Source organism: Alexandromys fortis, unplaced genomic scaffold, assembly GCF_014885135.2.
Source record: "Alexandromys fortis isolate MF-2015 unplaced genomic scaffold, M_Fortis_MF-2015_v1.1 scaffold_27, whole genome shotgun sequence".
Lineage (NCBI taxonomy): Eukaryota > Metazoa > Chordata > Mammalia > Rodentia > Cricetidae > Alexandromys > Alexandromys fortis.
Window position 1 is genome coordinate 12961147 of NW_026067952.1, and position 22725 is coordinate 12983871.

The 22725-nt window shown below is 46.5% G+C and overlaps 1 protein-coding gene across 2 annotated transcripts; it reads right to left on the bottom strand.

Moving 5' to 3' along the window:
* Nucleotides 1-4570: 4570 nt before the first annotated feature.
* Bpifa2 (BPI fold containing family A member 2) lies at nt 4571-14979 on the bottom strand. 2 transcript variants are annotated; one of them, XM_050150744.1, is made up of 9 exons: nt 14930-14979; nt 13994-14079; nt 11150-11264; nt 10441-10548; nt 9252-9404; nt 6920-7001; nt 6180-6243; nt 5661-5731; nt 4571-4743 (listed from the first exon to the last, which is right to left on the bottom strand). In XM_050150744.1, the coding sequence occupies exons 2-8, from the start codon at nt 14058-14060 to the stop codon at nt 5703-5705; spliced, it is 618 nt and encodes a 205-aa protein (XP_050006701.1). In that variant the 5' UTR covers nt 14061-14079; nt 14930-14979; the 3' UTR covers nt 4571-4743; nt 5661-5702. The 2 variants fall into 2 exon arrangements, with proteins under 2 accessions (XP_050006701.1, XP_050006700.1); XM_050150743.1 differs by lacking the exon at nt 14930-14979 and adding an exon at nt 14212-14345.
* Between the last annotated feature and the right edge of the window lie 7746 nt (nt 14980-22725).

Here is a 22725-nt window from a genome sequence, read left to right on the forward strand (position 1 = left end):
GTCTACCTAGTCAATTTCAGGACCATCAAGGGTAAGGGGTCTGAAGCAGAAAAAGCTATGGTGGCACACACCTTTAATCCCAGCACTTGGGAGGCAGAGGCAGAGGCAAGTGGAGCTCTGTATGTTCAAGGCCAGCCTAGTGTACAAGGGGTAGTTCCAGGAAAGGCTCCAAAGCTACAGAGAAACCCTGTCTCGGGAAAAAAAAAAAAATTGGAAGGACTGGCCTTTTTCGTACACAAGTGGCAAGCCAGGAGACTTTTACTAAGGTAAGAGAGGAAACCAAGGAGAGGTTGTGAGAATGGGACTGTTAGGTTCAAAGAATAAAAGCAACAAGAAGACAAGGTACTTCGTTTTGCTCTGTTATATCCACAGCCCTTGGAAGAACATCAAGCCATAGACAGCACTAGATAATGCTTCAGGAAGGAAATGAATGAACAAGTAAATAAGTTAACGAAATAAAAGGATGAGACCATGAATAATTGCAGGATCTGACTTCTTCAAGAGTCCTACATCCCTCAGGCCTGTGGGAAAACCAGCCCCTCCTTAATCCACCAACCTCCTACCTTTGCCCTAGGGTGCGGTTTGCATAGAAGCCACTAGAGGGCGGAAAGCGGCTGGGTTTCCCACAGGGAGGGCTTTGTGTGAGGCACCGCGAGGGGCGGAGCCTAAGGGCAGGCGCCCAGAGGTCTGACCCTGGAGAATGGAGGACCCAGCTAGGCTGTGGAGTTGGGGCTGTTGCAGTGTTGGCTGGAGCGGTTTGGGAAGTGCACCAGTCAAAGATGGCAGCAGAGCAGCAAGGCACACTGAGAGAGCTCCTGGCAGTGACGGGCGCTGAGGAGGATGGGCCGGTTTCTTTCTGGAGTCACCTTTATTCCATTTCTTAATCCATTTATCTCCTTGAACACACGATTTAGTTCTATGCCACTTCCTGGTGCTCTTTTTCTCCTTAAAATTTTCATTTGTAATTTACCGTGCTCAGCTTGCTCCTTTTCATTATACATCTTTAGAGTTAGCACTAAAAACCACACAACAGAGTTTAAACTGTTTTTGAGATTTCCTTTGTCAACAGAATTAATCCAAAATTCTTCACTTTAGCCTCAGGCAGACTCTTAGGACATGAGGCAGCCACTTTCTTCACCAAAATATCACAAGAACAATCTGTAGGAAACACACTAAAATTCTTCTCTAAAACCTCTTAAGTGATCCCCCTACAGTTCAAATAACTCTTTGCATACTGTCTTCCATGTTCCTACTAGTATGGCCCACTAATCAGTACTTAAACTGAAAGTACCAAAGTCAAAGTTCCTCCAAACAAACACATGGTCCTTCTTCCATGCCCTTATATAGGATTTAAGCAGAAGGTGTGGCCCAAATTAAAGGTGTGTCTTCCTGCTTGGAGACGTAGTTCAAAGGTGTGTTGTCTTCCCACCTCAAGTTTCAGATCACAGGTGTGTCCTCTTACCTCAAAGGTCCAGAATAGAAGCGAATTAATGGCCTTCAGATGAAGCAGACTGTCTCTCACAGGTGTGCCCTCCATATCTGGACTCTAGCTCATTCCATATACCATCAAGATGACAACCAAGATTATCCGTCACAATTTTCTAGGGCCACACTCCTTTCTATTAGTGTTTCCTACAAAGTAATCTGGAGGTGTTGTTTGTACCCCTGGTCTTGCTGATGTCAACCACAGGACAGGAGCAATGGCTTCTTCTCAAGTTACAAAGAGGTGTGAATCTCTTAGCAGCTGATCCATTTGAGTGGCACAGTGGAAGTCTGCATTGTGGTCTATAGTCATCTGCCTATCCACCTCTATACGCTGGTAGCCCACTGGAGAAGAGGGGGTGCTGCCTGCACTCCCCTGCTCTCCCTGAATCCTAGATAGCCTGGGTCGTCAGAGTCTCACTGAACACATCCTGCATCTCAGCTGGAGAGACTGAGGGAGACTTAGCCTGACTTGGCAAGGGACTCTATTTCTGTGTTCCATAAAACATGAGAGTTGGATCTCATCGGGTATTGTATTCCCGTAAGGTTCAAAGCCACAAGTTTGAGGGGCAAAGGAAGGGTTTCTAGGATCACCTAGCAAATCTCTGCTAATTGAAACAAGGAGAACTTCTGGAAGTACTGAGTGTCAAGATCCTGCCTAAACATAGATTCTGAGACCTTGATTGGGGACACTGTTCCTGGTGCTGTGGAAAAGGCTGAGATCCTAGCTACAGATCCCTAGCCTGTGGCCGTAGAGCCTTCAGGTCCCACCAGGCTCCACCTAGCCATTGCTGTCTGATGCTGGACTGCCCCCACCATCTTTCCAGGCCTCAGTCTCCATCTGCAAACACAGTAGCGCCTCGTTGACAGTTTTCACAAACGCTTGTCGAGCCCTCATAGGAGCCTGCAGATAAAGGAATCCATATCTACCTAGGGATCTCTGTCCCAGTGATCACACTTCCTACAGCACACAGGGGCTCCACTTAGAGGCTGCCATAACTTAAATGTGAAGTAGCCAGAAAAGGCTCATTTGTTTAAACTCCTGGTCCCAGGCTGGTGGTATTGTTTGAAAAGACAAGAATCTTCAGAAGGTAGAGCCTTGCTGAAGGAAGTTGGTCACTAGGGCTTGTCCCTGAGCTTTACAACCTGTCACTTTCTTCTGGACACACTCTGATTCCCAGCTGTGGATGCCATGTGACCAGCTGGCCTCCTGCCCAAGATGCTTTCCTTGCAACAATAGAATGTTTATTTCTCCCATAACTGTAAGCCAGAAGAACCTCTTTCTTAAATGATTTCCAGGCAAATATTTTGTTGCATCCATGAGCAAAATAGCTAAAACAGGTGTCTGCAGGTCTCCTAAGTAGACATTCCACAGTTCTGGCATTGCCAGGATCTTAGGGTCTCACCTAAGTCTTCACCTTCCCAGTCTTATGCACAGTCCTCATAGAAACCCACCCCTTACTTCACTAAGCTTCATGTTTTCATATTTTTATGTTTCAGTTTTTGCCCTGAAATATAACCACAGAGCTGGCTAAAAGTAGCAGTTCACAATCGTGTCATTGCCGGAGTGGGGTTGTCCTGAAATTTCCTCTGAGGAATAAGTTAATCCACTACTTTAAAATTTGGCCTCATTCAGATTTTAGTTACATGGACCAAGCACAGTCAGATTCTTCTCTTGATGTAGCATAAATGGCTTCTAGCTCCTTTCTTCATGGCTTCCTTCTTATCCCCTCTGAAACTCTGAAAGCTCAGGTCTTCCCGTCAGCCTCTCTGAACATTTGGATTTTCCCAACTCCCATCCATACAGTGTATAAAACCATTCTTAAAACTCCGCGGCATTTCTCTAGTCCACAGTGCAGACTCTTCTGTGCATCTCTTACAGACATGGCCAGACTTCCCAGGCAAGTGGACCCCCTCGCTGGTACTAATTCTCTGCATTAAGTGTTTTCTAGCCACTGTGGTCAAAGTTTTAACAGAAAGAATTCAATGCAGGAAGGGCTGCTTTGGATTCAGATTCAGAGATATAAGTCTGTCATGGTGGGGAGGATATGGCAGCTGCGGAGGGGAGAGTCTGCTGGGATACCAGTTTTTGTCATGTCTGAGTCACATCTTGACAAATCAGGTAGCAAGAAATGGAACTGGAGAGGCAAATGACTGTGGAGACGGTGCTCAGCAACCCTCTCCAGCTGAGTTGGTCTCAAAGGGCCCAAGTTCTCCAACACAGGTTTGCCAGGAGATGACTCAGTGTTCAAACATTTGAGCCCATGGGGGGCGGGGCAATGCAGATTCAAACCATAGGAACCCTGACACCAAGGACTAGGCCAGTAGTAGGTGCTGTCCCTGAGTTGTAAGGTGGATTATTCACAAATTCTGCCTCCAGAGAACTTGTTCATCTCTTTCATAGGGGAAGTAATATAAGCCATTTCAGAAAGATACAGACCTCCACACTAATTCGCCAATGAAGAGTGTGAGAGCCTTTAACTTTGCCTGGTGACTAGGAGTGAGCTCATTCCTGGGGTCTCCTGGTGCTAAAACTCAGGGGTGGCATTTTAAAGGCGAAACCATGACTCCATAAATGGTAGAGGAGGGTCAGTGTCATCCTAGCTCTGGCCTTGCTCACTATGTGACCCGAATGCCTCTGTGAACCTTAGTTTCTTCCTCTTGCCATCAGGATGCTGTGAAGTATAAAGCCAAAGGTGGAATCAAGAACCCTGTGTGTCCGCAGGATCTCAGGTGTCCCCAGGGAGACCAAGATTCCTGTAGTCTGGATGTGACACTCAGGAACTGAGTAGCAGTGCGAGGGTTAAGTGAGCCTGGAGATAAAGAGGGGTGAAGAGGCCCCCCTCTGGAAGAGACAGGCAGGAAAGGCCACAGCCACCCGCCTGAGCCCGTCTTTCTATGCTCCTGGATCTCACTAGACAGGGTGGTCCTCATTCTGCATCAGTCTCCAGGGTCAGAATGAATCACCACCCAGTTCCGATGTCATACACACACACACACACACACACACACACACACACACACACACACACACACCACCCTGCCAACAACTCCTAATGCAAGTACTGAAGCAAGTCGCAGACCAGGGTGCAGTTAGGGTTTTAATGCTGAGGTGGGAATAGCAAGGGTGGAGAGAACTAGAAGAAGAAGGAAGTCTGGGAGGGTCCTCTAGGTGGGCTCAGGCAGACCTTGTGCAGGTGGTGGTAGCAATTTCTAGAGAGAAATGCCACAGGGGGTCAGACAAAGCCGCTGGAGACTAACCTGGAACAGAAACACAGGGCAACCGCCCATTAGCTGTTACGGCAGCAGCGAGAGCTGGCTGTCACTGGACACTGAGTAGATCCAGGAAGCCTGGCCTAACTATGAACTCACTTCTGAAGTTCCACATGGATTAGTCCTTGGAGAGGATGGGGAAATGTATAGATTTGTGGTCTTGTTCTCTCTCTTGGCCCAGGCCCCTACTCATCCCTTCCTCTGAATGGGAAACGATTGGGTAGAGACCACGCCCACAAAGCCAGGATCCAGATGCAGGCCACGGGCAAGTGTCTGTATCAAAGTTCAGAAAACCCTCCTAGGAAGATAAATCATCTGGTAACAAAGATACCAGATGTGTCTGGGTTCATGATGTGGGTTCAGGTTTGGGGTGAACTCAAAATTACAGTTCAGCCTGGAGTCAGGATCGGGTCTCACTTTCTCTTGTCTTGTGACAGATGCACAGGATCGGGTCTCACTTTCTCTTGTCTTGTGACAGATGCAAACGAGCATAGCCCTGGCTCCTGACAGGCTGCTGTGCACAGGACAGGGTCTGCCTGTGGGTTTGATGAGAACTGCAACCATAAGTCACGTGTTTGAATACTTGGTCCCCAGTGAGATAAACTGTTTGGGAAGTTTAGGAGGTACAGCCTTGTTACAGGAGGTGTGCCACTAGAGATGGGTATTAAGATTTCAAAAGACCATGCCTCTCCTAGTTAGCTCACTCTAACTGGTGACTGTGTCTCTCATGAGCTCTCAGCTGATGCTCCATGCCCCGTGCCTGCTGCTGTGCTCCTCAGCCTGATGGTCGTGAGTCCTAACCCTCTGGGCTTCTGAATCCCAAAACAAACGCTTTCTTTTATAGTTTCCCTTGGTCACGTTGTTTCGTCCCAGCAATAGAAAAGTGACTAGGACACTGCCCATACCAGCAGGAGTGCCATGGCGTCCCTCCTTTGGCTCCTTCCTCTTCAGAGGGAGGCTGGCAGCTGCAGATTAGCTGAAAGAACCAAGTCATGATCAAAACCTCAGTATTTGCCATGGGAAACTGAACAGAGGCCCACCCAACTTGTTACCTCCCGCTGCTCATTCCTCTGTCACTTCTGTGACTTCAAGTGTGTCACTTTTCATCTAAAGTGGGCAATGACAGTGGCCCACTATACAGACTCTCTTGAGGACACAATGAGGTAGCGCACACAAGACACTGACGGGCTGTGTAAAGGGACTGTGTAACCACAAAAGGATCACCTCCAGGTTCTGACACCCTGGGTGCCTGATTCCTGTTTCCCCAGCAACCCTGTCAATCATGGAGCCTCAAAAGAAGCCCCAGTGAGGGAAAGAGAAATGAAAGGCCCAACTTTGTCAGGATGTAAGGTTCCTGGCAGGGCACACCCACAGCTGTTGTCTTAACCCATGGAAGGCACTCCAGTCCCCAAGCTGTGACTTACAGAGGAGGTTTTGAAGAATATTTACATCCAGGCCGCTGATTAATGATTGGAGCAGTGGACATAACTGAGAGGGAGAGAGAAACAGAGAGAAAGAAAAGGGGAGGGAGAAGGAAAACAGATGAGACTTTGCTGGAACACACTGCCCAGCCTCCCCCAGCAGAGGGGCTGATTTCCAGGACCTGAGAACAGTTAACCTTAGCAATCTGGAACTATGGGATTGTATAGCCTGAATCAGAGCTGTCCCAGGCTTCTGAGAACCCCCCACCTCAGAATGTCAGAAGTTCAAGATCTGAAGATCTGCCATCCAGAACCTTTATACCCCAGACTCCTTAAACCTTAACTCTTGAATCTGGAAATTCAAGATCCTCAGAAGGCTTAAGCCTTTGGAGAGCCCCAATTCCCAGTTCCCTGCAGCTTCTCATTCACAGGTGCTTAAATACAGTCATTTAAATGAAAAGTGTGTTGACTACAGGAAAACATTAGCTTAAAGTACACGGGTGGCGCACTCGGGTGGTGCACACAGGTGGTGCATGGATGTGGTAAACAGTTCAAGGCAGCATCTGTGACTTCTGCCTCCTCTCTCTGTAGCCCAACTACTGAGGGTAGAGGAGGTGCCCACTGACCTCCCAAAGAGAACTCAGCACCTCATAGGAGACAGTGTTGAGTACACAGCCACACTCATAGAAACCTCTCCTGCCCCCAGCAGGCCTGGCTCTGGGTACTAAGACCTGGTGACTTACTTGGTTTTGCAGCAGGTTGCTCACTACATTTGTAAGGAGACCAGATACTTCATCCAACAATCTGTTGAGTAAGGCGCTTCGTCTGGAAAAGAAGGGACTTGCAAAGCTTGGTCAAGAGTTCGATATGGCCTAGAGAGTCCTCAGGAGGTCAGATGACACACAACTCTGCTCTGTGGTCTCAGTCCAGCTTGTTGCCCAGTGGCCCATGTCAGGATGAACTGTCACTGAGCATCAGAGCATCTCACGCCTAAATAGCTGCTTCCTCAGGGCCTGGATGCTCTTCCCAGCCCAGACACAGTGTTATTCACTCAGCCTCTACTTACAGAGAACACTGGACTGAACCTTGGGACACTGGGCAATAACCTCCATCATTAACAAGTTTCACTGAGGTTGCCTTTTCTCATCTTCATCTCTCATCCAGCTATTATCTCCTCAGGTTCCTATTACGAGTGTTGACTGAAAGGATGGTTTGCTCCTCTTGTGCCCTGATAAGTATGATGGGCGGTGTAAGGCTCCCCACTAAGGGACCAAATGCTCCCCTGCCTTATTTTCCCTCTGGATGTGTTCTGGGAGACAGAGAAACTGCTTGTTCTCACCAAACTGTTCTCCAGGGCACAGAATAATGCCCACCTAACACTAAGTAGATTTTTGACTACAGTAATGAGAAAATGTGGCCAAGAAGATAGACTAGTCTATAAATTATATCCCTTACAATCATGAGGACCTGAGTTTAATCTCTAGCTGTTGTATAAGAAAGAAGGAAAGAAAGAAAGAAAAAGGAAGGAAGGAAGGAAGGAAGGAAGGAAGGAAGGAAGGAAGGCAGGCAGGCCAGGTGATAGCGAACACATGTGATCCAGAGCGCTGAAGACACAGAAGGGGAGATTCTTCAGCTGGCTTAGCCTACTTGATGAGCTCTAACCACTGACACATGTGCATGGGTGCCCACACACTAACACCCCATTCCCCCAACACAAAATAAGCCAAGAACAAGTCCAGTTAAATATACAGTGTCACACCTGTTCTGATGTCACCAACCTTTGATCCTAATCCTTCAGAGATGGAAGGAGGCAGATCTCTGAGATTGAAGCTAACCAGAGCTGTACAGTGAGACTCTGTCTCAAAATATGTATTCACACACAATGACAACAGGGCCAAGTCCAAGTTCTCTGAAGGTTAAGAGAATATTCTTAGGAGAAAAAGAAGGAATCTGTCAAAGATCCTTTGAAATGAAAAGTGCATTGGGAAAGGAGAAAGGTGTTTTACATAGCCACCACTTCCTTGCAGAGGTCCTAAGGTAGGAAAAAACCTATCTGAGCACACACACACACAAAAAACCCAGTGTGTTTTAAGGAGGGTGTGGGTTGAACCATGTAATGAGAGTCTTCATGGCCATGGGGATTCAGACCCCCTGGAGCAACAATAGTTTCCTGCTGCTGCTTGACCTGGAAGTGTCCAGCAGGAGCCAGGCCTTTGGGTATTCATGCAAAAACTATGGTCTTGTCTTAGAGATCAGAGCTTTGGTAGAGGGACATGGTTATCAAGACTAGGACAGAGGCCATCCCTCTGTTCCTGACCTTGTTCTCCCAGCCCCAGACCTTGACTTCCAGGCCATGTTTCCTCTCTCAGATGGAGTAGCATCACTTTCTCCAATCCCTGCCTAAACCGAACCTACTTTTCCAAATATAAAATTAAAGATGTAAATTTTTTAGGAGCAATAGAAATCAGTGATAGAAAATGACAGGATTAGGATGTCAAGATTCCACTCAAGGGATTTTCCTGAGGGTAGAGATTACTTCAGGACAAGCAGAGACCATGCTAGCATCTAATTTTCCAAATGCCTCCCTCTGGAGGTGGATGGAATGTTAACACGTTCAGAAGCATGAGGAACATTGACCCAGTGGGAAAGTACCGTAGGTAAATGCATGATTATGGCTGGAAAGGTTCATCCTCCTGCCTCAGCAATGGAAAGACATAGTCTATAGACTCAGTGTAGATCTCATGGTACTTGAGAACTTAGAATATTCCAGGCTCTAAGCTAACATGTGCATTTTTCTCATGTCTTCATCCCAGAAGCTGATAAGTATAGATCTCTACTGTTCAGACCCATGGATGTGAAAACGGAGGCTTCAAAAGATGAAGAAGGGACTTACAAAGCTTGGTCAATAGTTTTGACCAATAGCAGGGTATTAGTGCTGATAGCTGTGGCAGAGTTGATACTTGAGGCTGGGCCTATTGTATATTTTACGATGCTACTTCCCAAGTAATAGGAATAGGATTAAAGTCAGAGGTCCTAAAGCCCCCTGAGAGCCTGGCTGGGGTGGATGAGCCTTACCTGCCCAACAAGGAAATGGAGATATTGTCGGTATCACTTAAGCATTCCCCTACGGCCAGGGTGGGAAGGCCAGTTTGGGCATTAGTTTGAAAAGCCAGTGAATTTATGACGTCCAAGGAAACAGCGACATCCACTGTGGAGCCAAGAAGAGGCCTGCAGAAAACAAGAGTGACTCTAGACACAGACAGAGAAGCATTTTCGAGTTTCCCTGGTTTTCGTCTGTCTGTGTGGACACAGTGCAGGGAATGTATGAGCAATGTCAACATTATCTGGATGATGTCAACACGTTACATATTCTCTACAAAATTTTCATGCTTGTTTAGGGTTTCTCTATACCATACTTGTTTAACATGTGTAAGATTTTTCCTTGGCTATGTCTAATAACAAAAATAATTGTTATTATTTTGTAGCACAGATTACCTGTTGGCACTCATTTAAAATACTCTACATGGTTTAATAAAATGGCTTAATCCATTCTACTATTTCAAGACTGCTAGGAGCGAAATCACCCTCTATTTTATCAACAGTTCTGGGCATTGAGAGGTTAAATAACTACCCGGGGATGTCACTGCTCATGGCTTCACAGATGGATCAAATTTACAAAGTACTCCATTATTGGAGAGTTAAGCCAGGGTCACGTGTGCTGGGTATGCGCTCTCTCTAAAGGAAACCCCTAGTCTCTAGAGTTTCTGTTGCACAGGTTCTTCATTGCAATTTTCCTTTACTTCTCCATTTAAATGAAAAAGATTAAAATAATATTACTCTTACCCATTAGTTCTATGGCATATCTGTGATTTCTAGGTTCTTTAAGAGACATGAACTTGAAAATTAATGTTGCAAGTGATTGAGACAAAAACTCATGGTTGATCTCTTGGTCTCCAAAGACACATGTGAGTGCACACGTGAAGCTTCATACACATGAGGATATATGTGCACCACACACGGCAAAGCACATTACATATACATTCTTTTGAAAGAAACATATATACATATACATTCTTTTGAAAGAAGCAATATGGCTTGTTTTCACTAGAATACTTTAAAGGTTGATATTTTAGGCCTCAAATGTTCCTCTCTTTTACAAATTAGGAAACTTGGGCCAAAGGCTACACTGTAGCTGGGATTTAAATGCATACTCAAATCAGCTACATAGCACTCAACCCTGTAAATACAAGGGACACATACTCACAGAAACACAGAGACATTCGCTCTGACAGGCAGCTGCAAGTTAATGGCATTGCCATCAGAAGATGAGGAAGCTTGCACGTCCACGATGTTCAGTTCATTGATCTTCACCCTGCACAAAATCCATACGTGATCTCCTGTCATTCCTCCCTGCAGCCTTGCAACTCTGCCCATCGCCCTCTGGTCATCCCTCCCAGCAGCCCTTGGAACTCTGCCCATCACCCTCCTGTCCTACCACATCCTGGTCACAAGTATGAGCCTCTACACTCTCAGGTGCCGTGGATTGAGCCAGGGAAACAAGAGTCAGCAGAGACAGAACGTCAACCCATAACTGTGTGACTCTAAACTCCACACTGCTTGGGACTAACAGGGTGTGGATTCCGGCTTCCTGTCCCTTGAAGGAACTTGGACTTTTACTTCTGGCTAAATGTGAAGAGGGAAAATGTTATTCTTAGAGAAAGGCTTTAGATACCAAGATGCGGGTGGGGATGGGGACCTTGTCCATGAAATTACAGACTTGTGAAAGCAGACATGTGAATTGTCCAAACTGGCCCTGTAGCCCTATCTCAGATTTACTAAAACTATAACGAGCCTTGCCTTAGAACTCCTCAGCTCTGTGGGGAAGAAGAGGCCTACCCATCTATCTTTCACACTGGACTGGCCTCCCCGAGAGGATTATTCCCTTTTCTGGCAGCAAAGTAGCAGCAGCTTACTGTAAACCAAGGAGGTCCAGTGTTTTCAAAGATCCTAGAATGTTGTCCTTGATTGATTGCAAATTCAAGGCTTCTTGAAGAGAAGCAAGATCTAGGTTTAGGTCTTGAAGGACATCTGTAAGAAAACATTATCCATCAGTGCCTGCGCCACTAGGGAGTGAGCTCCCATCCTCCTGGTCTCAGGGAAGTCAGTTTCTCTGTGCTGTGTCATCCACTTTTGGCAACAGCTCAGTGAGAAAGGATTGCCACCAGCTCCATTGCACAAAAGAGGAAGCCGAGACTCCTAAGGTTGGGAATTGTGTCCACACGGTTTCCAGGAAGACTTTGTACTAATATATGCTGAGCATTTCCCAACAAAACAATCGATCAGTTGAAGTTGATTGTGTATACCTGTTTTCAGGGATGACCTGAAGATCTGTCCCTCTTACTGAGATACTCACATGGGTTTGAAAAACCTAGTCAAGCAATTAAGAGAACAAACTAAGAAATGGAAAAATCTCAGACAAAGAAAAACACAGAGGGAAAGTACTGCTCCAAACTGCAGTGAATGCCTGAAATAGGGGCCCCACAATGACAACGTGGGGTCCGTCCTAGAAAAGAGTAATTGACATCGGAGCAGGAGAGCGGAGTGTCCCAAAAGGAGATCTCAGAGGAGAACCAGGGGATGAAACGCACAAATGCCCTGTGCCAGGTGGCACGTGTGCAGAACTAAGGATGTAGGAGTAGAAAATATCTCTCCTATGAAATACAGCAACTGGTGAGTTCCCGATAGAACATCCCCATTGTCTCAGTGTGTGGGTGCCCCCCTCGCGGTCCTGAGTTCCTTGCTCGTGCTCTCTCTCCTTCTGCTCCTGATTTGGACCTTGAGATTTCAGTCCGGTGCTCCAATGTGGGTCTCTGTCTCTGTCTCCTTTCATCGCCTGATGAAGGTTAATATTCAGGAGGATGCCTATATGTTTTTCTTTGGGTTCTCCTTCTTATTTAGCTTCTCTAAGAACCCGAATTATAGGCTCAATGTCCTTTATTTATGGCTAGATGGAGGTGGGTGGTCCTTGGACTTCCCACAGGGCAGGGAACCCTGATTGCTCTTTAGGCTGACGAGGGAGGGGGACTTGATTGGGGGAGGGGGAAGAAAAGGGGAGGCGGTGGTGGGGAAGAGACAGAAATCTTAAATAAATAAATAAATAAATAAATAAATACTAAAAAAAAAGAAAACGCTGCGTGAATAGGAAAAAAAAAAAAAGAAATACAGCAACTGCTACCTCAGGGACAAAAAAAGGGAAACTGCAGCAAAGGAGCCATGATTTAACATGATGTTTGAGAATTTTGATCGAAACTCAGTTGTGCCTGCTGTTTTCTCCACCATTCTGTAATCCCTTTCATTTCACGTGCTTGTCAGAAGGTTTGGCTTAGAATTGTGACAGCGCGTGTGCTTTGCTCTGGTTGTGTAGCGGGGTTTCAGCTCATCCTCTGGTGGTGGCTGCTGAACTCATACACCTGTGAGGACTAACTAGTACTTGTTTCGGTGCTGAATATCTTTAAGTAACGGTGAAAGATTTCACTTGTTGCTTTAAGGCTGTTTGTGATATATATGTATGGACATAATTTTAAAAAAAACATTTAAGTATGAGCATATACAGTCTGCGTTTTCAGTGCAGTGGCGAGACTGGAGAGGCTGGTCAGCAGTTAGGAGTGCTTGCTGCACTTGGGCAAGACTAGAGTTCATTTCCCACCACACTTGTTGGATGACTCATAACTATCTGTAACTCCAGGGGATCTGACACCCTCTTCTGGCTTCTGGGGGACACACAGATACATAGATACATATGCATAAATAAAAATAAAGTATTAAAAACACTTTCAATCAAATAGATGTCATCACAGTACTGCAGCTTGGCTCTGTGGCAGACAGACTCTACCTGATATAATGACGCAGACTCTAAAATTGCAGCTGGCATTGCTTAGCGAGCTCCGTCCAGCCACACAACTCCCTAGTAACCTGGCCCTAACACCCTTTTCTCTCTGCTACAGCTCCCCAGCTCGGGGATGAGAGGATGGCTCCTTTCTTTATATTTGAAAGGCTGAAGGCAACATGTGCAGAGCTTTCCTGTTCCTCTAAGAACTGTTTGTCAGGGAGCCCTGTCCTTCTAAGTCAGAGAACAGAGGTGCCATTCACTAGACAATGGGGACCTTATGGACACCTTGGTGATAACCGTCATTTCCAGCCAGTCAACACAGACCACTAAGAAAAGCCGAAGAACTACAAAAACATATGTTAACAGCTTTGACAGAACACTTTCGTTAAATTATGTAAAGCAGCAGTAAAGATGTGAAAAACGAGAGTAGCGTTGGGATTAGAGAAACACAAAGTGAAATGAGTCACGTGCTCTCATGTCTGATAATCCAAAGCAGTTAAAGGTGTCCACATTGGTGCTTTCAGTGAAGCAGTGGGGTGGGTTGTGGGTGCCTCCACAGACTGCTAGAGACAGTGGACAGCGGAATACTTGTCAACAGCGACCATAATTTAAAATGCAAACTTCTTAAAATTTTGAAATCTCACTTTGATGGATTTATCCGGTGCGTACAGTGTCGAGACACGATTAGGATATGACATTATAGCACCATTTATTTCTAAAAGGAAAAGTGGGTGAGGAAGGAATTGAATGGCTGCACATTTCTCAGTGAGCCGGCCAAACAGGATAGCACCACCCCTCCCAGCAGCCCCTGAAGGTTTAGTGATTAATTTGTTCCTCCTGGGATCAGTCATCTAATAGCGCATTGATTGACTCATTTTCAGGACTCAAATTCAGCATTCAAAATTATTCAGGGCACTGGCAATATTACCTGAAAGTGAGGCTGAGGTCCCAGAGAGCAGGCCACACAAGACAATGAGGCTCCCAAGTTGGAACATCTTCGGTCCTGATACCTACCTGGTCATAGGAGGAAGAAGAAAAAACCAGAACCCACAGTGGACATCTGTCACCCTCACACTTGACCTTCCTACAAGACAGATGTGCTTCTGCTCACAATAGGTAAGAAATGGAACCGACAGAGACACCAACCTTCAGGAGTGGAAAAAGGAAGTGGGGCCAAGTGCACACGGGGATTTTCTTCAGTCCAGAGAGAAAATTGAAATCATGAAATTTCCGGAAATGGGTGGAAGTGGAGACATAACTACGTACAGTTATGACTGAGGGGGAAAGTTGACTTGTTCTAGAGATGATCAGACAAGGTCAGAAAGGGAGAGAAACTTCCAAGACACAGCCAGGATGCTGTGGGGTGAGACTTGGAAAGTCAAGCTGACCTCATGTTCTGCGTGCTCAGTTTCTTTGTTCTTGCTGCCTTCTCGGCTCGAGGCATATTTCCTCTGTACTTTGTGACCTAAATTTGTTGTCTTCGTCCAATGAAACTTCAAACCTTCCTTAATGGGAATTTGAGACCCCTCCCTGAAAATAGTTCAAGGCTCCCACTACCTGGTTCCACCAAGCTTGAGGCAACACTGTCCTTTGGGAAATGGCTATGACTTTTGTCACTGTTGAGTCTAGACTCCAGGTAGGAGCCCTTATCCATAAACTGAGAAAAGTCACTGAAGAATAAAATCTGAACAGACAACAGAACCCACGTGAACCTAGGTTGTCATTATTCTGACACAATATTATCTATATCTTCAAATTTGTTAGAGTCCAACTTCCCTAACACACAGCACCTTCCCTCTGCCTTATACCCCAAAGCCTCCTGAAGACCCTCATATGGAGGCACACCGGGAGAACCCCTACTCACTGGTTTGGAGAAGGATGCACAGGTCTCTGCACAGTCTCCTTGGTTGCTAGGGGTGAGAGTGGCCCTTATATTGTGGTAAGAGAATGAGAAGCAAGTCCTGGTTACAGGACATTCTAAGGAAACTCCAAAGAAAATACCTAAATTTAGCCAAGATTTTCCAACCCAAAGGTCACCCCGGACACTTGAGTGGCAGTGATGGATGGAACGGAACTTCTGCTTAGATAAGGCTCTGAGTTGTGGAACCCAAGGCTGCCAAGAAGTTGTCAGTTTTGTATTGGCATGGAAGATGACCTAGAATAGATCAATGGAAGAAGGTTCTATTGGGAAGGCTCCTGGTGTGTGCCTACACTAACCCATTTAGCTCTTTGAAAACTCAGAGAGGGAAAGCGACCAGCTTGAGGTCATGGAAGACATAGGTAGAACTGTGGTTCTCAGGTAGCTCTGTCCAACCTTTCTGTTCTCCTGCCCTGTGTTTGAGTGCCATAATCATCTCTCCTGGGCGGAGCCCACTGTGAGTGGGACAATAATGACGTCACCCTGCCATCTCACTAACTCAAACAGCTGTATTTTGAAGTCGCTTTCTATTTGATTTTGTTTAGTTCTCCCCGCAAAGACTGTTGTTTCTCAGAGTAGAAAATTCCTACAAACCTACAAATAAAAGGAGGAAAATAAGTGGGTTCATGGCCACCATGCTGCCCCCGGGGAGTCTTTCTTCTTTATGGAGCCAGCAAGGATGGTTGAATGATTGACATCCTTCCTACCTTGATAGCAGCCATATTTATAGTTTGACTGTGTGACCTACATGTGTCCACTGTGCAGAAGGCAGATGGTGTGTGAACTCACAAGCCAGTGTGGTTGTGGGCCAAGAGGGAGGAATTCAGCTCCCCTAGTTTAAGAGACTATACCAAAGATGCTAAGGAGAATTGGGATTGGAGTTTTCTGACTCATAGTTCCCATGTGTTTTAGGGTTTCTGGATTCTAGTCCTCAAATGTTGGCTTTTTTTTTTTTTTTTAAAAAAATCCTTAATTTCTTAAAGAAGAACCAATTTCTTTATTGGCTTCATTCTGGTAGACCTCACCAGATCATTGTAACTGGCATGTTATGCAGGAAGACAGACAAAGGTGTACTGTGAAAAGACCTCCTACACGGGTGGAGAAGTAGTCTATTGTCATCAGTGAGAATCTGGAACAGTTTTTGACGTGGAATCCATGCTTTAGGGTGAAAATTGGTGTTTTCTTCTTGCTAACCCATGTCTCTTCTTGAATCAGCAAGGCAGGTCAGTCTGAGGGCCGAAATGACACCTGTTTTCTCTCCGGAACCCGCAGAACGGTGGAATTAGGAAATGACTTCTGACAGTTATCTTATGACCTCAACAGATGCACGGTCACACCTGTTTCTGCACTCACACATGAGCGTCATACACATGCCGACACAAAACAATAAATAGAAACAAACAAACCTCGAAGACTCATGCTTCTTAGGTTTAGTAGATTATGGGCTGTGACCAAAGTTGGTGTCAGTGACAGAGACAGCCGGACAATAGGACTCATGGGCGACCTCCAGCTCATGTTTGTTGAGCTGACCACACTCTGAATTTCAATCTACCTCCAAGCCCTGTGGCTCGTGTGCCCAGCGCTTCCCAGTGTGGACTGCAGAAGCACAAGCCTCTATGAGCAGATGACTGGCAATGACGCCTGAGCTTTATTTGCCGCCAAGAACTGTACTGCCAACTTGTTCTGTTTCCCGTTGACCTTGGAAAGAGGTTCAGACCGGAGGAGGCTCTGCTGAGATGATTAGGCAGGATCTATACCCTGCCTGAGCACAGGAGCAGCTGTTCCCGAACATAGCCTCCGGGGGAAAAAAAAAAAAAAAAAAAAACAACCAAAGGAAAGAAAAAAAAATAAAAAAAACCTGGGCTTCAGGGTAGAGACGCTACACGTCAGGAAGTTAGTTTGAAAGTTTCATTTTCCTGTCAGTGGGTGGAAGACGTTTCTGAGGCGATTGTTCCCAAGGTCACACAGAGGTGTGTCTGGGTCCTTCCAACTACATCAGGTTGAGGCCAGCTGGCACGGCAGGACAGTTCCTATGGTTGTTAATCCTATTTCCTGTTTTCCACAGGCCCCGTTGTTTGAATTGGTCGCCACACTCTGGGCCCAGACCAAGCTGGAACAACACAGAAACAGGTGGGACCGCACCCTTGGGCTACAGGGCAACTCCGGCTGGGCCACAGCAACAGAGCAAGCCCCGAGAGCCTGTACTTAAACTCAGGTGCCTTCTGGAAGCTCGGGTAGCCAGAGCCTGCTGTGGCCTTGTCAAAGCTTGCTTCTGTGTGCAGACCCTTTTCCTGGCTGCCTGCCACCATGGTTCACAAACCCTTGAAAACCTTGTTTCCAGCTACGGGGTACAGAGTGGGCCAAGGGCCATGATGGAACTTCATTAAGAGAGGAACACAACCTGGGGATGCTGGAGTTGGAGCTGTGACCTCAGGCCTGTTGCTGGGCCAGACCAGAGTTGTCTCAGTTGTTACACAGGTGAACAACTTGTGCCTGGATCTCCTTGGTAAGAAAGGCAGGGAAGTTCCTGGGGCTCATGAGGATGAGGAGGAGGGGACTTGCAGTGGTCTCGTCAGAGCCTGTCACTGGAACTGGGGGGGACCTGGGTTCACATCCTCACTCTTCCCTCTGCTGACTCATGACCTGGGATGGGGCTTCTTCCTTCTCTGTGAAGTGGGACTGGAAACTGCACCTCACCTCCCTGCTCCCCACGTACAGAGAAAACGTGTGGTAAACACATGTAAAGGTCCTCACTCTGGGCAGGTTGTGCACATGGCTGACAGTAATGTCTGCAGTTATATTACACAGCATGCACAAAGGGCTCTTGTAGTGCAGGGATTGGCTGTCAGGCCATCCAGGTCTGTGCTGGCTCCTCCGAGTCACCTTGGAAAGAGCATCTTTCACCTTGGAAAGGGCATCCACCTCTGCATACAGAGAGTCTCTTGGAATGTAAAGTACTTGTCTGTCACGGTCAAAGACTGGGCCACAAAGGTCGTGGGATGAGTGTCTCACGCAGAGTCTCCAGGGAAGCATTGTCTGTCCCACACTAAGACTTCATACCCCAACATGACCGCTAATCCTAGGCATGACAGCTTCCTAGTCCCACTGACCCCAACGCTTAAGCAATGAGCTTGTATTTGTTCCCAATCACCACTCAGCCCCATCTTTGGGCAAGGCTATTGAGACCAGAGAGGCCAAGCAATATGGTTGGGGGTCATATAGAAACCAGGTTTAGATGCAGGTTAGAGGCTCTGCTCCCTAGAATTCCCTTACCCATAAGGCCCCAGGTCCTATTCACAGACAAGACAGCATGAACCAGCCTGAATCACCAGCCATCAATGCAATGTCTTTTGCAATATTGCAACTTTTCTTGTGCCAAGATACAACCAAGCTGTGATGTTTTTTGAAAGAGAGAGAAAGAGAGAGCACACACGAGAGTGAAAGACAGACAGACAGACACGCACGGGGTGGGGGTGGGGAGAGAGAGAGAGAGAGAGAGAGAGAGAGAGAGAGAATATCTATTCCCTTTACCAACAACGGGGTCTTTGCATATTAGAAAAGCAAAAAAATGATATGTTCAAGCACCATCATTTTATCACAGCTGAAAGAAACAGTGAACTCTATTTCAGCAATGTTGACATTTTTAGGCGACTTGTTATTTGTTTACCTATAATAATGTCCCTTGGGCAAAGAGCACTTATTACTGTGCAGAGCACCATGATTTGATTCCCAAACCCAAATAGCATCTCACAATTGCCACTAGTTAGGATCCTAGGGAATTCAAACCTTCCTCTGACCTCCTCAGAGAACTGCACACACATGATGCACATAAACTCATGCAAGCAAAGACACTTACACACAAAATAAATAAATCATAAAAGCAAAAAAATGAAACATTGCTCTAAGTCTTGGTCTCGAATCTGGGTTAAACAGAACCCTTCAGGCCTTGGTCTGGGAGATGGTAACTAAAAAAGGGTCTTGCCCACACTTGACTGGTATTTGCTTCCTCTTGTTCAGTGGAATGTTCCCTGAGAAATTGCTGAAAGATTTAAAGAAACCAGAAAGTTGACCTCGAAAGACTTCTTAGATGGGTCTGTGTTCTCTGAGCTGCTGGATGTCTGAGTGTCTTACTTTTTCATCTTTGTCTCTAAAGCTGGCACCTGAGCTGCAGTGGGGGACAAGTGTTTGTGGAGGCGGGGAATTTTCTTTGGGTCTTGCCAGCTGTGGGGAACTGGGCAGGACATAAACCCCAACAAGCAGACCCTCATGTAACAAAGCATTGTTAGTTTTATAAGTTAGTTTAGATTGAAGGGCTACACTGTTTGATGAGCTATCATCTCTTCTAAACAAGAGGTCTCTCTTGTTCAAATATAATCTTCATAATATTTACTTTATGGTTTCTCCTGAAAATTTTGTTTTATCTGTTTAATTGTTCTGGGGAGGAGTTTCCCCCAACAGTGAAAGGGAACAGTTAAACCACGTTTGACATGGGGGCTTGCAAGAGGCATCCAAGTTATTTAGTGATGGCAAAGAGCATTGTAGATTCAAATCATAGAAACCCTGGAAAGACCAAACCAGCAGTTACTGTCCCTGGGTTGTAGGTAGGTTTATACAACAGAGGCTTCATGGAGAAGGTGGAATGTCCACAAATTCTGCTCCCAAAGAACTTCCTCGTGCTTCTCACAGCCCATAGGGGAAGTGATATCATTCACCAGAGAAAGATATAGACCTCAACACTAATTAGCCAACGAAGAGTGTAAGAGTCCTTTAATTTTGGCTGGGGACTAGGAGCGAGCTCATGCCTGGGGTCTTCTGGTGCTGAAGCTCAGGAATAGCATTTTAAAGGCAAAGCCACAATTATGTAAATGAGGGTCGATGTCATCCTGGCTCTGGCTCTTGCTCACTGTGTGACCTGGCTGAATCACTTTGCCTCGGTGAACCTCGGTTTCATGCTCATGTCATCAGGATGTAGAGAAGTATTAAGACCATTCTAGTGCCAGCTTCCCTGACTAGAGTGGAATCAGGAACTTCTGGGTGTTGCCAAGATCCCTGACATCTCCAGGGAGACTAAGATTCCTATATATCACTCTGGAGATGATATCCAGTAATGGAGTAGCAATGGAGGACTACTAAGTGAGGCCGGAGACCATAAGAGCTTGAGATGCCCCTTAGGACGAGACAGGAAGGAAAGGCCACAGCCACCCGAACTTGTCTGTCCGTGCTTCTGGGTCTCATTGAGCAGGGTGGTCCTCATTCTACCCCAGTCCTCAGGACCATAGAGGCAACATGGCAAAGCTCTGAGTAAGGTGGTGACCGAAGGTAATCCAGTCCCACTGCCTGGCTAGCACACAGCACATGTCAACACACAGTTGCGCATATGTGACTGGTGGCTGGGTCCTGCTGCACTTACCCGTGGCTTTGTAGCTACTCTCTCCATGTTTCCACAACACTTTCCATATAAGAAAGCTGTGATGAGGGCCCTAATGGGCCTTCCAGCTCTGGATTTGCTTTATCCACTAAGCTGCATTCTCACCCCCACATCACACACCCTACCAACCACTTCTATTGCAAGGATTAAAAGAAGCCACACACATCAGGGTGCAGTTAATAGTTTAATGCTGGGGTGGTGAGGACAGGAAGAATGGAGTCTGGGAGGGTCCTTCAGGCGGGCTCAGGCAGACCTTGTACAGATGGTGGTGGCAATTTCTAGAGAGAAATGCCACAGGAAGTCAGATGAAGGCCCTGGGAACTAACCTGGAACGAGAACAGAGGGCCTCAGGCCATTAGCTGTCACAGCGGCAGTGAGAGGATCCAGGAAGCCTGGCCTCACTATGTCCACTCATCCCTGAAGTACCACATGCATTAGTCCTTGGAGAGGAGAGGGAAAGCTGTAGATCTGGGGCCTTGTTCTCCCCCATGGCCCTGACCCTTCTCATCCCTTCCTCTGGATCAGATGCAGATGGGAAAAGATTTTGAGTAGAAGCCATGCCAACAAAGTCAGAGTCTGGATGTAGGCCATGGGTAACTGTCTATGCTCAAAGTCAGGACTCAGTCAAAACCACCCAGGAAATTCTTTTAGTAGCAAAGACCCCCAGCTCAGTCTGGCTTCATGATGCAGGCTCAGGGTTCAGGGTGTAGTGTAGTGATATTTCATTTGTATTTGTATTTTAATAAATAAAACTTGCCTGAAGTTCAGAGAGTAAAACAGTCACACTGATCAGCCTTACAGATCAGGCAGTGGTGACTCACACACACTCGTGGTGACCAGTAGTCACACTAGTTTGCCATAGAAACCAGGCAATAGTGGTGCATGCCTTTAATCCCAGCACTAGAGAGGAATATACAAAAGGAGGAGACAGCTCTAGATCACAGTCTCATTCTGAGATTCTTAGAGGCAGAATCGCCATTTCAGACTGAGGTAGAAGTAGGAGCCAGTGACTGGCTGCTTTGCTTTTCTGACCTTCAGGTTGAACCCCAATTTCTGTCTCTGGGTTTTTATTAGCCGTGCTACAATGTACTCAAAATCAGAGTTCAGCCTGGAGTCAGGATAGGGTCTCAATTTCTCTTGTCTTGTGACAGATGCAAACGAGCATAGCCCTGGCTCCTGACAGGCTGCTGTGCACAGGACAGGGTCTGCCTGTGGGTTTGATGAGAACTGCCACCATAAGTCACGTGTTTGAATACTTGGTCCCCAGTGAGATAAACTGTTTGGGAAGTTTAGGAGGTACAGCCTTGTTACAGGAGGTGTGCCACTAGAGATGGGTATTAAGATTTCAAAAGACCATGCCTCTCCTGGTTAGCTCACTCTAACTGGTGACTGTGTCTCTCATGAGCTCTCAGCTGATGCTCCATGCCCCGTGCCTGCTGCTGTGCTCCTCAGCCTGATGGTCGTGAGTTCTAACCCTCTGGGCTTCTGAATCCCAAAACAAACGCTTTCTTTTATAGTTTCCCTTGGTCACGTTGTTTCGTCCCAGCAATAGAAAAGTGACTAGGACACTGCCCATACCAGCAGGAGTGCCATGGCGTCCCTCCTTTGGCTCCTTCCTCTTCAGAGGGAGGCTGGCAGCTGCAGATTAGCTGAAAGAACCAAGTCATGATCAAAACCTCAGTATTTGCCATGGGAAACTGAACAGAGGCCCACCCAACTTGTTACCTCCCACTGCTCATTCCTCTGTCACTTCTGTGACTTCAAGTGTGTCACTTTTCATCTAAAGTGGGCAATGACAGTGGCCCACTATACAGACTCTCTTGAGGACACAATGAGGTAGCGCACACAAGACACTGACGGGCTGTGTAAAGGGACTGTGTAACCACAAAAGGATCACCTCCAGGTTCTGACACCCTAGGTGCCTGATTCCTGTTTCCCCAGCAACCCTGTCAATCATGGAGCCTCAAAAGAAGCCCCAGTGAGGGAAAGAGAAATGAAAGGCCCAACTTTGTCAGGATGTAAGGTTCCTGGCAGGGCACACCCACAGCTGTTGTCTTAACCCATGGAAGGCACTCCAGTCCCCAAGCTGTGACTTACAGAGGAGGTCTTGAGTAAGATTTATATTCAGATGGCTGAATATGAACTCGATCACAGGACATATCTGAGAGGCAGAGAGAAAGAAAAGAGGAGAGAGAAGAAAAACAAATGAGACTTTGTTGGAACACACTGCCCAGCCTCCCCTAGCAGAGGGGCTCATTTCTAAGAACTTGAAAACAGTTAACCTTAACAGTCTAGAACTATGAAATTGCAGCAG

Excerpts from the sequence above, each read along its gene's own strand:
- Bpifa2 (XM_050150744.1), bottom strand. The coding sequence starts at position 14,060 with ATGTTCCAACTTGGGAGCCTCATTGTCTTGTGTGGCCTGCTCTCTGGG. Across the intron at positions 11,265-13,993 it reads GACCTCAGCCTCACTTTCAG|ATGTCCTTCAAGACCTAAAC; the intron begins GTAATATTGCCA and ends GTTTTCTTACAG. Across the intron at positions 5,732-6,179 it reads TATTCTTCAAAACCTCCTCT|CTAATCTGCAGCTGCCAGCC; the intron begins GTAAGTCACAGC and ends TGGTTCTTTCAG.